At 46.7% G+C, this 13,224-nt stretch overlaps 1 protein-coding gene across 1 annotated transcript; it reads right to left on the bottom strand.

Moving 5' to 3' along the window:
• Positions 1 to 225: 225 nt before the first annotated feature.
• Positions 226 to 13,213, bottom strand: DNAJA1 (DnaJ heat shock protein family (Hsp40) member A1). The gene is made up of 9 exons (XM_075931213.1): positions 13,061 to 13,213; positions 12,415 to 12,555; positions 12,155 to 12,332; positions 11,559 to 11,663; positions 8,990 to 9,217; positions 7,932 to 8,046; positions 4,627 to 4,742; positions 1,328 to 1,428; positions 226 to 849 (listed from the first exon to the last, which is right to left on the bottom strand). Exons 2-9 carry the CDS (start codon positions 12,544 to 12,546, stop codon positions 631 to 633), a joined length of 1,194 nt encoding a protein of 397 aa, XP_075787328.1. The 5' UTR covers positions 12,547 to 12,555; positions 13,061 to 13,213; the 3' UTR covers positions 226 to 630.
• Between the last annotated feature and the right edge of the window lie 11 nt (positions 13,214 to 13,224).

Raw genomic sequence — 13,224 nt, 5'->3', positions numbered from 1 at the left:
AATTTCCCATGTTAAAAGCAAAGCTTCCTGATAAATTCACTACTGGGTCACTAAGGAATGAAGTTGGCAGGTAAGAGACCAGTAAAATCTCAAATCCAAGCAGGCTGAGGGAGCTGGTGCATCTGCTAGGAGTTAAATGGGCATGGGAAGATTGACAGCATCCTTCTCAGTGAGGTATTGACAAATAGCAGTATAAGGCTGAAAAAGTCACAGGTTATATTCTAGTCTGATTAGAACAAAAACTTTAATTGATCTTCACATGAATTATAAATAAATACTTGGGTATACTTCATTAACAGGGTATATAATCTAAAAGACCACAACTCAGTCTTAATCTAAGCCAGTGCATTTGCACACAAAATACAAGAATTACAAGGCCTGAAATCAAGACAAGCAACCAGGGGTAGCCAACTTCATGGTCCATTTCAACTAAGCTTGCAACCTGAACTTTACATCAATTGCAAAGTCAGTGTTTTTATATTATTGATTTTATTAACTGGTTTTAAAAAACACAACTATGGTTGAATATTAAACCAAAAATAGCAAGTAGTGAGTGTAAGCTGCTTGTAGTTCTTCACTCACCACTAATGCATACAAAACAATTATCACAATGAGTATTTACTGGCCATTTTAAGATGTCTGACACTGAACACCCCCTCTGGGGTGATGCTCATCATCTTCATAGGCTTCACCATTGTAATGCTGTCTTCTTTCCTGAGATGGATCAAAGTCTACCAGCTCTACCTGATCCATTTCTTCAGTTTCTTCCACTTCTTCCCTTGCAGGCAGCAATTTTTCCAATAGAGACAACTTATCAGAGGAGAGGAAACCACACTCTGGGAAGTTTACCTGGAAAAAAAAACAATAGAACTTCCATGAATGACCTTTATACAGTCTTCTCTACTACACAGAACCTATCTGTTCAGAGGGGGTGTGCTGCCTTGCTCTTACCAAGCATCTGCAACTCCTAGAACTCACTAGCAAGTAGAATGCATTTTTACTGTTGTCTAACCTCTCCTACTTGCACCAGGTTTGCATACAAGGGGACACTTCCAATATAGTGGATTGCAAAGAACTCCACGTTTAAGATGCTCTCCATACTGTTTGAGGCAGTTAGTTTTTAGAATGTCTACTTCAGCTTTATTCTCATCAGTGTAAGCCTGTGTACTGGATTAATCTACATAGCCTTGTGAGGAACTGAATGCAGAAACAGAGAAGACTGAGGGCCTCACTATTCTTGCTCCCATTAGAAATAGAAATCAACTGTGACCTGACAGGTTTCCAGCATGTTCAGTGCTGAGCTGTTTATACAGTGACTGAACTTTACCTTGAACTCAATGATCAGACGCCCTTTTTCATACGGTCTGCGATAAATTGGCATTCCCTCATTCAGCACACATTTAATATCTCCATGCTTGACAATCTGACCTAAAGCAAAAAGCCAGGCACAGAAAACAAGCTGTTAATTGGTACAAGTATGTGATCTCCCTTTCATACCATGCTTTCTAGATTAACATTCATGAAGCCATACTCATCCAGAGACCTGACACATTTTCTTCCCTAACCCATTTTAAGGGTTTGTTCCCACTTCATTAAGCCTGCTAAAAATAACTTGCCTGTAAGAATGCCAATTCTCCTCTACCCAGAAGTAGTTTTAAAAGGCTATATAATGTGAGGAAAAGATAATCTAGTTAAAAAAATATTACCCCAGTCATCATCTGTTGGTGAGAGCAGCTTTCAAGACAGTTTTTCAGGTCAGGGAAAGATACCCAAGACTGTCTGGGTTGTTGTGTTTTGCTGCCAAAATTTATGCCATTTTAATTAAAGCACTTAAAACTTATACTGCATGTCCACACTATGTTCTGTGCATCCACACCAGCAGCTCTTGCATCTAACAGAGCAATGCACAGTACGTAACTGTACCTCTGTGCAACTAGCCACAGAGTACTTTGGGAAAGGTATGCAATGCCTCTTGGGGTAGAGTATCAGAGGGGTAGCCATGTTAGTCTGAATCTGCAAAAGCAGCAAGGAGTCCTGTGGCACCTTATAGACTAACTGAAGTGTAGGAGCATAAGCTTTCGTGAGCAAAGACCCACTTTGTCAGCTGCATGTCTTTGCCCACGAAAGCTTATGCTCCCACACTTCAGTTAGTCTATAAGGTGCCACAGGACCCCTCGCCGCTCTTGGGGTAGAAGCATTACATAATGATTTCTCAATGCCATTGTTCTATGGGCTCTTAGATTGCCATCCACTTTTTAACTGAATGGGCAAGGGGAAAGTGTCTACGTTTGGTCAAGATCAGACAGCTGTCAGAAGCAACAAGTCAGGGGAAGCGACTTCCTCCCTACATTAGCTCCTGCATCCCTCCTGACTACACAGCACATAATCTCTCCCCCTCACGCACATGCCTCTCCCTGCCTCTGTGGGAGACAGCAGCATTCCATGTTAGTATGTATTCTTTGTTGCCTGACCACAGTATCAGCTGTCAATTCCTAGGAGCTTAGAAAAGGCAGGGTTGCATGTCTGAAGAGCATCAGAGTACAAAACAGAGAGCAGGCACTGTGGAATACTGGGGGAGGCTAGTTCTGGCAAGAATGAATAGCAGCATGTACACACCAATGCTTTGTCGCTTTAAGTTTGCCACAAAAGTTTTATGGCTGTCATCAAGGTGGTTTTATTTTTTTGCTGAAATTGAAGACTAGTCACAAACTGCCTTTTGGCAAAAAAAATTTAAGTGGAGTCAAGGCTCTAGAGTCACAGCTAAATAGAAGGTTAAAGGGTGCACACATTGCAAGGGACCCTTTGTGGCCTGTTAACATCCCTATAGTTAACATCCCTCAGGACAAAAAGGGGTCAAAGATTACACTGTGGTAATAAGCCATAAATTTGTTGTCTAATGGCTAAACACACACACAAAATAGACCCATTAAGACATTAAGCTCCTAGAAAGCTACAGAATATGCTCTGGGGGCCAAAGAATCTGCTTCAATACAGACATAAAACTCCTGACCCCAGACCTCTAGCTGTAATCCACCACCTGTCAAACCCACATGGGGTGGTCCCCATTCTGAAAGTATTTCCACCCCACCTCCACTTCCAGGTTTCAAACAACCCTAACTACTCCAAGCTCATCAGAAGGCAAGCTTCCCACAGACCAAAACACCAATCAAACCAGTCCCAAACTCCCAGAACAAATGCATAGAATGCAGACATCTCTGCTACAATGACTTGACACACTTAACATGCCTTTCAAAATTTATGGATCCTACACATGCCTATGAAATGTAGTGAACTTCAGTCAAGTGCATGACACCTATGTGGATGAACCCAAGCAACTGTTGTACTCACAGGCAACTGATGAAGACAAAAAACACCATCACCTATGGGGGGAACAAAGTGATCATTCTGATCCTCAATCAGTATTTGGAAAGGAAGCCTGCACAAAATGAGCTTGGGAATTTATTCATAACACTGCTCACACTGAATATCATGGATCAGTTACGCACTGAATTTATGGATTACAACAATCTAACCCAATAAGCCCCTTTCCCCCCCCTATAGTTAATGGGTCACTACACCATAGGATATATGCTAACTACTTGTGTGGAGCTAATTTAGTTGTGACACTGAGTTTATTTCACAGACTTGAAGAGCTCAATTTAGCTCAAGAGCTTCTCACCAACAGAAGTTGATCCAACAAAACACTGATGCATCTTGTCTCTAACCTGGAATGAACACAGCTACACCACCACTGCATATATGAGATAGTCTGTTCAGTCACATGAACAAAATTCCATTAATTCTGAGCCCAAGAGTCAGGACCTTCAAATTCCCCCATATCTAATCCAGTTCAACTGTTGTGCACTGATAGGGTCTCAGCTGCTGCTGTACCAGAGTGGAGGTAATCATGACAGTTGCATCATTATGTAACATATACATTGTTGCTTTGAGTTATTAGTCCAATCTTTCCATCCATCAGGATGTACTAGTCAAAACTAAATCTTTATACAAAGAGCTGTCACAGTACAGTATAAGACTAACGTATCTGCAAATTAATTTGGGTCTGAATTGTGTTCAAACCCAATTACTCTTATGTAACAAAGACCAAAGGGACATTTACATTAACTGGAGAACTCCCAAAGATACTAGTAAAGCTAGAAAATTAATAGTACAGGTTGGACCTCCCTGGTCTGGCACCATCAGGGACTGAGTGTTCAGGGATGAGGGAATTTGCTGGACCAGGGAAGGTTCCACCTCTGGCTCCTTCAGCCCCACTGCCATAACTGCTGCTCCAGTCGGCACAGCAGTATGCAGCCCCAGTTGGGTTGCTGCAGCCTACCCTTACCGCGTACCAGACTGCCATGCCTCTGGTCCCCAATGCAGGGCTGGAATGCAGCCCTAATTGGGCTGCTCCAGCTGGATTGCTGCGGCTTTGGCTCCACTACCACAGCCTCATTACCAATGCTGGGCTGCAGCTGCTGCCAGGCCCTGCTACCACCAACCCTGCCTTGCCCAGGGCTTTCAGCCGCTAGCCCTTCTGTCCCAGTGCGCTCTCATTCAGCAGCATTGCTGGGTGAGAGAGTCCCGGTTTAGGAAGGTGCAATCTGTATTTTACTAAACACTTACCAGGATGAGAAGTGATAATTATAGTTCGGTTATCCAATGTTGCAATAGGTTTCTGAAAGCCACACAGTGCCTCAACCAGCTGTATGTCCATGCACATGAACAAATCTTCGCCTCGTCTACAACAGAACAGTGTATATTTGAATAGATAATGCAAAAGAGCTCAAGATTCTGAAAAAACAGCTTTGTTAACACTAGAACTGCTAGTGCATGTCTGAAGAAATCCAATTTTATTCTGGAAGTTTGTCCACCCCCTTCCTCCCCACAGAGATTATACAGAAGCTATTACCTAATAAGAATGTAAGAATATAACCATTTAAACGGTTAATGGATAAGCATCATCTTATCTGTTTGTTACTCCTCACCCTTGCCCTGCCCTTGAGGAACTGGCTGCTGCCCTGTGCTGCAGGCCCTACAGTATAAGTCTTATATTGTAGAGCCCATGGCACATGTAACTTCTAGGATTTTCAGTTGCGTTAACCTTTTTCTTTAACTTTTTTTACATCCTTAATATTTGAGACTTTAACCAGACTCCATCAACCCTACTGGAACTTAATGGGAGTGATTAGATTACATCTGCTCCTATTGTCTGTCCAACCAAAATAGGAGCGCCTGGTGCCACAACTGGCTTAACTGTTAAAGAGCCATACAAGATTTGAACATGCTCTGTAATTAGAGAACAGCCATGGCTACTCTTTGTTCCACTTGAATTTAGTTTTCTTTCAGAACCTGCTTTAGCTACCTTTGTCTGTATATCCTACTGTGTGCGCATGTACCTCAAGACCATGAGATCAGAATCTTCTGGCTAAGCATCTGCTGGGGCTGCACCCACACACCCTTTGTCCTTATACTTCCACACTAGAGGGAAGGGGTAGTGGCTACAGCAACCTCAACCACCTAGTTCTCTGGACAATCCCAAATGTGAAAGCAGAAATGTTCTCTGAAGGAGCTGGGAAGGAAGGTGGGACACAAGATCCACATGGAGAATTCCTAAATCAGTTATTGCAAGCTCAGTAAATTGAATGTCAGCCCTCAAATATATAGGAAGAACACCTGAGGAATCCTAGCTACATCTAGACAGACTGCAGAACTCCCAAGATTGGATTGATCTAGTCACAGCACATAATTGCAGAAGGAACAGGCTCAGTTCAGGGGGACTAACAGTACCTCAGATATACTGATGGAGTTCCCTGAATTTAGTAGGCCTTAATACCCGAACAAAGCAGTTCGTCAGCTAATTGGTGAATTGTGCTGAGTGATTCGTCAGATTGGTCAATACTTTCAAGATGACCAGAAATGTGTATTATCAGCAAACTAACTATTTATCTAAGAAGTTTCACTTGGCTCTATCCAGGGCTCCTTGGAACAGCATTCCAGCTATTAGTAGCCTCTGAAGTGACGGATCTCATGTTACTGTGGGGGATTGTCAAGCAGGATACCTAAAGACATTTACGGCTTGGCCACTGACCATCTGTAGTTGAAGCAACAGTGAGCAAACCCATCTGATTATGCTGTAAAACTATCATGTAATTCCATGTGAAAGAGGACAATCTCAGTCAGCTGAAAAGGATTTAGAGGCATATCCTATGGATTGAAAGGATTCTTTCTATCCTTTCACCTGAGCCTTGGCATCCACTTTGTTTTCTTGCAGTGCCTTTGGAGCTCTGCTTTGAGGGACTAAGGGACCCAACCGGGAAGGGGTCATTTGCAAGAAAAACAACAACTCTTGAGTGTCCAATAAAGCCAGGGTGGAAAGCTGAAGGGACCAGACAAACAGTATCAATGACCAAAGAGGTCAGCCTATTCTGGTTGGGTTTGGAGTCTGAGTTAAACCCAGAAGTTGGGAGTGATTGAGGGTGAGCTGTAAATGGCGCGCTCTCTCTCAGGAATCCTTGCATGGAGGGGGATGGCTGTTTGAAGGAGGATTTAAATAAAGTGTGCAGGGGAAGAGCAAAGAGGCAGAGCAAATCTAGTCTGGGGTAAGTGACCTCGATGGTGAGGAATTTTTGGTGGCCTCAGTACAGGGATTAGTGCCAGGGTAAAAGATCAATAAGATCAACCAGTAGAGTAAAGACTCTGGAATGAGTACCAGATCCAGTATAAGGGAGACTGACCCACTGAATTCTGCCAGTACCAGAGTGACTTAATTTCATAGTGTGTTTTGTGTGTCCAGCTGGCACTAATGACTAAGAAAAAGGACAACTGACTAAGTGGCTGAAGAACGGGAGCCCTTAAGGTAGAGTTCCTACTTGTCAGGCACTAACCGTCCTTTTTGCAGCCAGAAATCTTTCCAATTAGGTGTTCCCCCAGGAGCTGCTCCACCAGGAAGCAAGCTGGACAGCCAAGCTCAGCAAGACAGCTGGGCACTATCAGGAAGAAGGCTCAGTGGGTGGCTCAGCACATCAGGTGACAGTCTCCAAGGGGACCCAACCAGTCAGTGCTCATATTTAGAAAATGGAAACAAAGACATGGAGTACATTGGCACCACTTCCGATAATTTTGGTAAGAGCCATCTATCCTGTATGTTTGAGAAGCATAACCAAAATAAGAAGGATTCACATGAACAAAGACTCAATCCTGAACTTGAGTTTTATCTTTCCTGAAACCAAAATTAGCAAGGCAACTGCCTGAAAGCAGCAGCTTGAACAGACATAACGGGAGCAGTCTGGTATTTGAGAACCTCGAGAAATTTGCAGCAAGTCAGCATGAAGGCACGAGCTAAACATTCATGCAAATTTGTGGTGCCAACTTTGATTTTGTAATAGCCTACTCCCAGCTACCCACTCTATGATTTCACTTAGTAGGTTTTGTCTAGAAGTCACTTGGAGAAATCTTAAATTTGCAAAGCAACTGCACAAGTATTTCTTAGATTTGTAAAATCCTGTTGGCTACCAGTAAAACACTATAATTAGTAAACCAATTAAGGGGGGTGGCAAATAGAAGCTGTTCTACTGTCCCCCCCCCCATGGATGCTGTGCTAGAGCAGCTTCAGCCTTACCAGTTAAACCTTCATGTATCTCCAGCATTTCTGCAGATATTTAGAGACTCTAAAGCAGAGCCGCCTACACTTTTGTCATGCCTCCCCACTAATTGAGTGTCTTCTTCTCCACCCCCACTTACTGCTCAGTGGACACAGCAGAGAAGCAGCAGCAGCCAGGATGGGGGAATGGAGCTGGGTGGTATTCTCTCCCCCAAACCCACTGCCTGCACCCACCTCCATTTGCAGACCACTGTTGTAAAAGCATAAAGCTTTTGGAGAGACAAACAACTCAAGCAAACAAGTGTAGGATTTTCATCTAGATCTTTACCTTGTAAATGTAGAATGGTCTTTTTGATCCAATACAATAATGATGTCTCCTGGCTCTAGTCCTGGTTCTTGATCCCCTTCTCCATGGAATGTTATCTTCTGACCATCCTTCATTCCTATAACAAAGACATCATGCAACTAGAATTTAAATAGGAACTGCAATAGCAAAATAGCACCACTTTAGAAGGCACTAATTTGCGCTACAGAACAGCTGGAATTGGAATGTTCTGATATTACACCTATTTTTCCTCCTGAAAGCAGTACACAACTAACCACCTGCATTTCCAGAACTTTGCATTAAAGGCATCTGGGCTACAGCAGCTCACTGAACTTCTGACAGGCTCAGCTTAGTTATCCCACATCCAATTCTAGTTCAGGATAACGTCCATTCCATCTCTGTAAATGTTTGTTGTCCTTTTCTGAACTTTCCAATTCCAACATTTTTTAAAATGAGGCAATCCTATCTGAAAAATGTAATGTCAGTATTCTAGGATATTACAGTAAACTTCCGATAATCCGGCACCTTTAGGACCCAGGGGGTGCTGGATTATCAAATATGCCAGAGTATTGGAAGAAGGGGCTATGAGGGGTCTAGGGTGGTGTGGGGGGGATGGCACCGTAGACCCTTCATAGCCCCCCCTTCCGATAGTCCGGCTCTACCTCAGGCGTCCCCGATTCCGCCGCTGCTGGTCAGTTTCAACAGCCGCTGAATCAGGACGCCTGCAGCAGAGCAGCTGGGGTGCTGCGGGGTTGGTCCCTCAGCACCGAGGGGCAGCGCTACGGGACCTACCGGCAGTACTCCAGCTGCTCTGTCCCCGGCTTCCCTGATTCAGCCGCTGGTCAGAGCAGCTCCAATGGTCCAGCTGCCCGGAGCACTTCCGGGTTCCTGATGGTGCTGAACTATCAGGTTCGCCAGACCAATGAAGTTTTACTGTACTTTGTCAAGTATTCTCTTTACCGTGGATCAATCTATTGTTTGCATACCCAGTAGTCAATACGCGACTCATACTATAGTAGAGGTTTTCAAAAACCCAACTAAGTTCCCTTGGAAGGCATTACCTTTATCAATATGAACTTCTAGAATCTTCTTCTCTCGAACAATCTTCCTTCCAATACAGCTTTTACACCTGTCCTTAGGACTGATACGCTCCCCATGTCCTTGGCATTCCATGCACACAGACTGGATTTGCTGAACCATTCCTGGTCCTATCTGGTGAATTCGTATTTGCATGCCTGTACCTCTGCAGTTGGGACAGCATTCAACTGCACCTTTCTTACCACCTCGGCCTGATGACAAAACAAAGTCCAATTAGAATGGATTTGGTCTTACCTCAAAGTAATTTAAAACTAGAAGTACATTTACAGTTTTAGAATAGTGATTTTCAAACTAGGACTCTCAACCCAATTTTAATGGGGTCACCTATTTCGACTTACACTTACTGAGACCCAGGGCTGAAACCCAAGCCCCACCACCCGGGGAACAAAGAAGCTCTTCAGCTTCAGCCCTGGGTTATGGGGCTCATCATACAGGCCCTGGCTGGGCTGAAGTTCTTAGTCTTCAGTGGGGTTCAGGGCAGTGGTGTTTCGGCTCCAACCCCACCCCCGGTCATGTAATAATTTCTTGTCAGAAAGGGGTTGCACTGCAATAAACTTCAGAATCCCTGGCCTAGAACAAAGTTCTTAGACTAAATTCAGGGTCTCCATCAGAATGAAGTAGTTTTCATACCAATATTTAATTGTCTAAACAATTTAGATCATAAAAATGCAACAGTAAACATCAACATACCTTAAAAACAACCGTTAGTCCTGTGGCACATTAAATACTATATCTAGATATAATCAGAATACTAGCACTGGAAGGGACCTCGAGAGGTCATCGAGTCCAGTCCCCGGCCCTCATGGCAGGACCAAATACTGTCTAGACCAGTGGTCTCCAACTTTTTTACACCGAAGATCACTTTTTAAATCTCAGAACAGGAGAAGATCTACCACCCCGCCCTTCCTTGAAGCCCCGCCCTCTCTATTCTCCTCCTGTCCATCACTTGCCATCCCCAGCCCTTACACACTGATAAACAGTTTTTTTAAATTATGCGATACATAAAATTAAAATCACATGTTTATAGTTATGAAATAAATGGGCTGTTTTTTATTCATGCTATTTAAATCTAAAATGAAGCATTTATAATTATACATTTTGTGAGGACGGTTCTGCGGCTGGGGGCAGGGGAGAGGGAACAGGGTGCAGGGAAGGCAGAGGACAGGTTTCTGCAGCTGGGGACAGGGTGCCAGTGGGGACAGAATTCTGTAGCTGGGGATGGGAATGGGGACAGAGTTTTGTAGCTGGGGACAGGGGAGTAGGGTCTGGGGAGCACAGACAGGAGACAGGGTGCCAGTGGCAGCAGAGTCCCCTCCATCTGCCTCCTCCCAGGATTCCCCCCCCCCCCCCCCCCCCCCCGCAGAGGGAAGCCAGCACATTCCTCCTCCAGGCCTGACTCCCGCACCCCCTGCGGCACAGGGAAACCCCACGCGTGCCTGCCCTGGGGCCAAACCCCCTCTCCCACGGTGCGGCCAAACCCTGTGGGCGCCTTCCCCGGGGCCAAGCCGCCTCTCTTGCAGCGGGGCCAAACCCCCACGGGTGCCTCCCCAGGCCAAACCCCGGGGCCAATCCGCACAGGGAAATCCCTACGCTCAAGTCACTCCCTTTTCTGGAATCTCTCCTGTCTCCCATGTTTTTCCAAAGGTGATAGCTAGAGGGTCAGATACCGCCTCTATCAGCTCTTTGAGTATTCTACGATACATTTCATCAGGCCCTGATGTATCTCTAAAATGAGCAGTCATGGGCTGAAGTGGGTTTTGTTCACGAAAGCGCATGATAGACTAGCATATATATCTATACAGTGATTCCTCATTTAACACTATAGATATGTTTCAAAAAATGATGGTGTTAAGTGAAAATGTGTTATGTGGGGTCAATTTTCCCATTGAAAATAATGGAAAAGGTGGGGGTTGCGGTTCAAGCAGTGGTGTCTGTTGGGTCCGGGATATAAGGTTGGGGAGAAAGGGGACTGGGTTACAGCAGGGAGGGGGAGGTGTTTGGCTCTGGGGAAGAGGAGAGGAGAAGGGGACTGGGTTGGAAGTATGCCCCTGTGCTGGGTCTGCTGGGACGTGCACTGCAGTGCGGGGGGGAGGGGGGTGCCGGGGAATGGCACAGTAAGCTGCGAACCCTCTGCCACTTTGCAAGGAGGCGGGGGAAGCCCTGCGCAGCCACCAGTGATAGGCCAGCTGGGGAAACCCCTAACTGCCAGCCTGCAAGCAGCGCGGGGGGGGAGGGGGGGGGGCGCAAGGCGTCCAGCGAGGGGTAGTCAGCGGGAATGGCGCAGCGAGCAGTGAACCCTCCTCCGCTTTGCAGGAAGATGGGGAAGCCCTGCGCAGCCACTGGCAACAGGCCGGCTGGGGAAATAGTGTTATTCTGGGAACGGTCATGTACTTCAAAAATGTTCCCAAAATTGTGCTATCGCAAAAATGTGTTAAGCGGACACACATTAAGTGAGGAATTACTATAGTAAGGACTACTTTTTATTAAAGTTAGATTGTAACATGCCTATCCCACAGAGACTGATTAACATACCTTCACATTTATCACAGATCACATTCTTTTGCAGAGCCAGTTTTCTTGTTGCACCATTGTACAAGTCTTCCAAAGATACTGACAACTGATGAACAACATTTTTACCTGTAAAGAGAATATGGTCTTATTTTAAAATAGTAATTAACTTAGAATTACAATATGTCAATCCTTTTCAGTGACTAATTAAGCAAAGCTTAGTACTAAGGTCTTTGCTTAAAGATACTGCAAACTTTTTTCCAATATTTGAGAGCCCGGCTCATTACCATCTGCAAAGAGGGCACAAAAATCAAACCTTAACCCTATGCCTGGTTATAGAATATTAACTAAAACAGCTTTTTATTTAAAAACTTAATCTCCTCTATGCTAGCATTTAAAACATTGGTTTTAGAACAGTGCCTTTTTAGATATTGTTTTATCATTGTAATGATCATTTTAGACACTGCTACATAGCATGAAAAGCCTTATTTGTAAAAAGGTGCAGCTTAAACACATAAGTATCTATAGCCTTATACTAGGTACTACAGGATGTGTGACTAACAAGAAAATACTTCAGCAGCAAAGAGTCCCTTAGGCAGTACCAGAGAAAGTGAAATTACCTCTGCGCTCTCTCTGCATTCTTCCACCTCCTCCAAAGAACATATCAAAAATATCCATGGGTGACCCAAAACTGCTGCCAGTACCACCCTCTTTAATAGCCTGCTCACCACCTTTGTCATACAAGTCTCTCTTCTTTGGATCAGAAAGCACTTCGTATGCTTGCGAGATCTGCTTGAACTGCAAGAAACACCAGAGTAAGTGCTGGGCGTGGGGACGAGGTAGCCCCGGGCCAGTGCCCGGCGAGCCCGGCCCCACTTGCCTTCTCGCCCTCGTTGGGGTTCTTGTCGGGGTGGTACTTGAGCGCCAGCTTGCGATAGGCCTTCTTCAGCTCCTCCTGCGTGGCGCCCGGCTTCACCCCCAGCACGTCGTAGTACGTCGTCTCCTTCACCATGGCGCCGGCCTGCGGGAGCCCGCCGTCAGCCAACACCGGCCGCCCCTCGGGCCCGGGCTGGGGGAACGGGGGCAGCGGCCGGCGGGGGGGGGGGGGCGAGGCAGCGAGACCGGGGGGGAGGGGGGCGGGAGAGGGGCAGAGGCAGCGAGACGGGGGGGGGGGAGGGGCAGCGGCCGGCGCGGGGGGGGGGGCGGGAGAGGGGCAGCGAGACTGGGGGGGGGGCAGGGGAGCAGCGACCGGCGCGGGGGGAGGGGGGCGGGAGAGGGGCAGAGGCAGCGAGACGGGGGGGAGGGGGCAGCGACCGGCGCGGGGGGAGGGGGCACCGAGACCGGGGGGGAGCGGAGGGGGGCAGCGGCAGCGCGGGGGGGGGGCGGGAGAGGGGCAGAGGCAGCGAGACCGGGGGAGAGGGGGGGTAGCGGCCGGCGGGGGGCAGCGAGACCGGGGGGGGAGGGGCAGCGGCCGGCGCGGGGGGGGGGGGGGAGAAAAGGCGGCAGCGGGGGCCGGCCCCACTCACCGGGCAGGGCTTGGCGAGCTCCGGGCTTCTCAGCTGCTTCGGCCGCTCGAGACCCTTCTGGAAAGTTCTCTATGAGCCGGTCGCTCCTTCCGGGGACTTTTGTAGCCGCAGAAGCTCCACCCCGGAAGTCCCGCCCCCTCGGTTTCCCGGCCGAATCAAGGATG

This window comes from Pelodiscus sinensis, chromosome 6 (assembly GCF_049634645.1).
Source record: "Pelodiscus sinensis isolate JC-2024 chromosome 6, ASM4963464v1, whole genome shotgun sequence".
Classification (NCBI taxonomy): Eukaryota; Metazoa; Chordata; order Testudines; family Trionychidae; genus Pelodiscus; species Pelodiscus sinensis.
Note: the sequence above shows the minus strand (reverse complement) of the source record. Positions and strands in the feature narration are given on the sequence as shown.

Coding starts and splice junctions, on each gene's coding strand:
- DNAJA1 (XM_075931213.1), bottom strand. CDS start 12,546: ATGGTGAAGGAGACGACGTACTACGACGTGCTGGGGGTGAAGCCGGGC. Junction 12,333..12,414: donor ACCCCAACGAGGGCGAGAAG/GCAAGTGGGGCC, acceptor TGTTTCTTGCAG/TTCAAGCAGATCTCGCAAGC. Junction 1,429..4,626: donor AATTATCACTTCTCATCCTG/GTAAGTGTTTAG, acceptor TTTTTGCTTTAG/GTCAGATTGTCAAGCATGGA.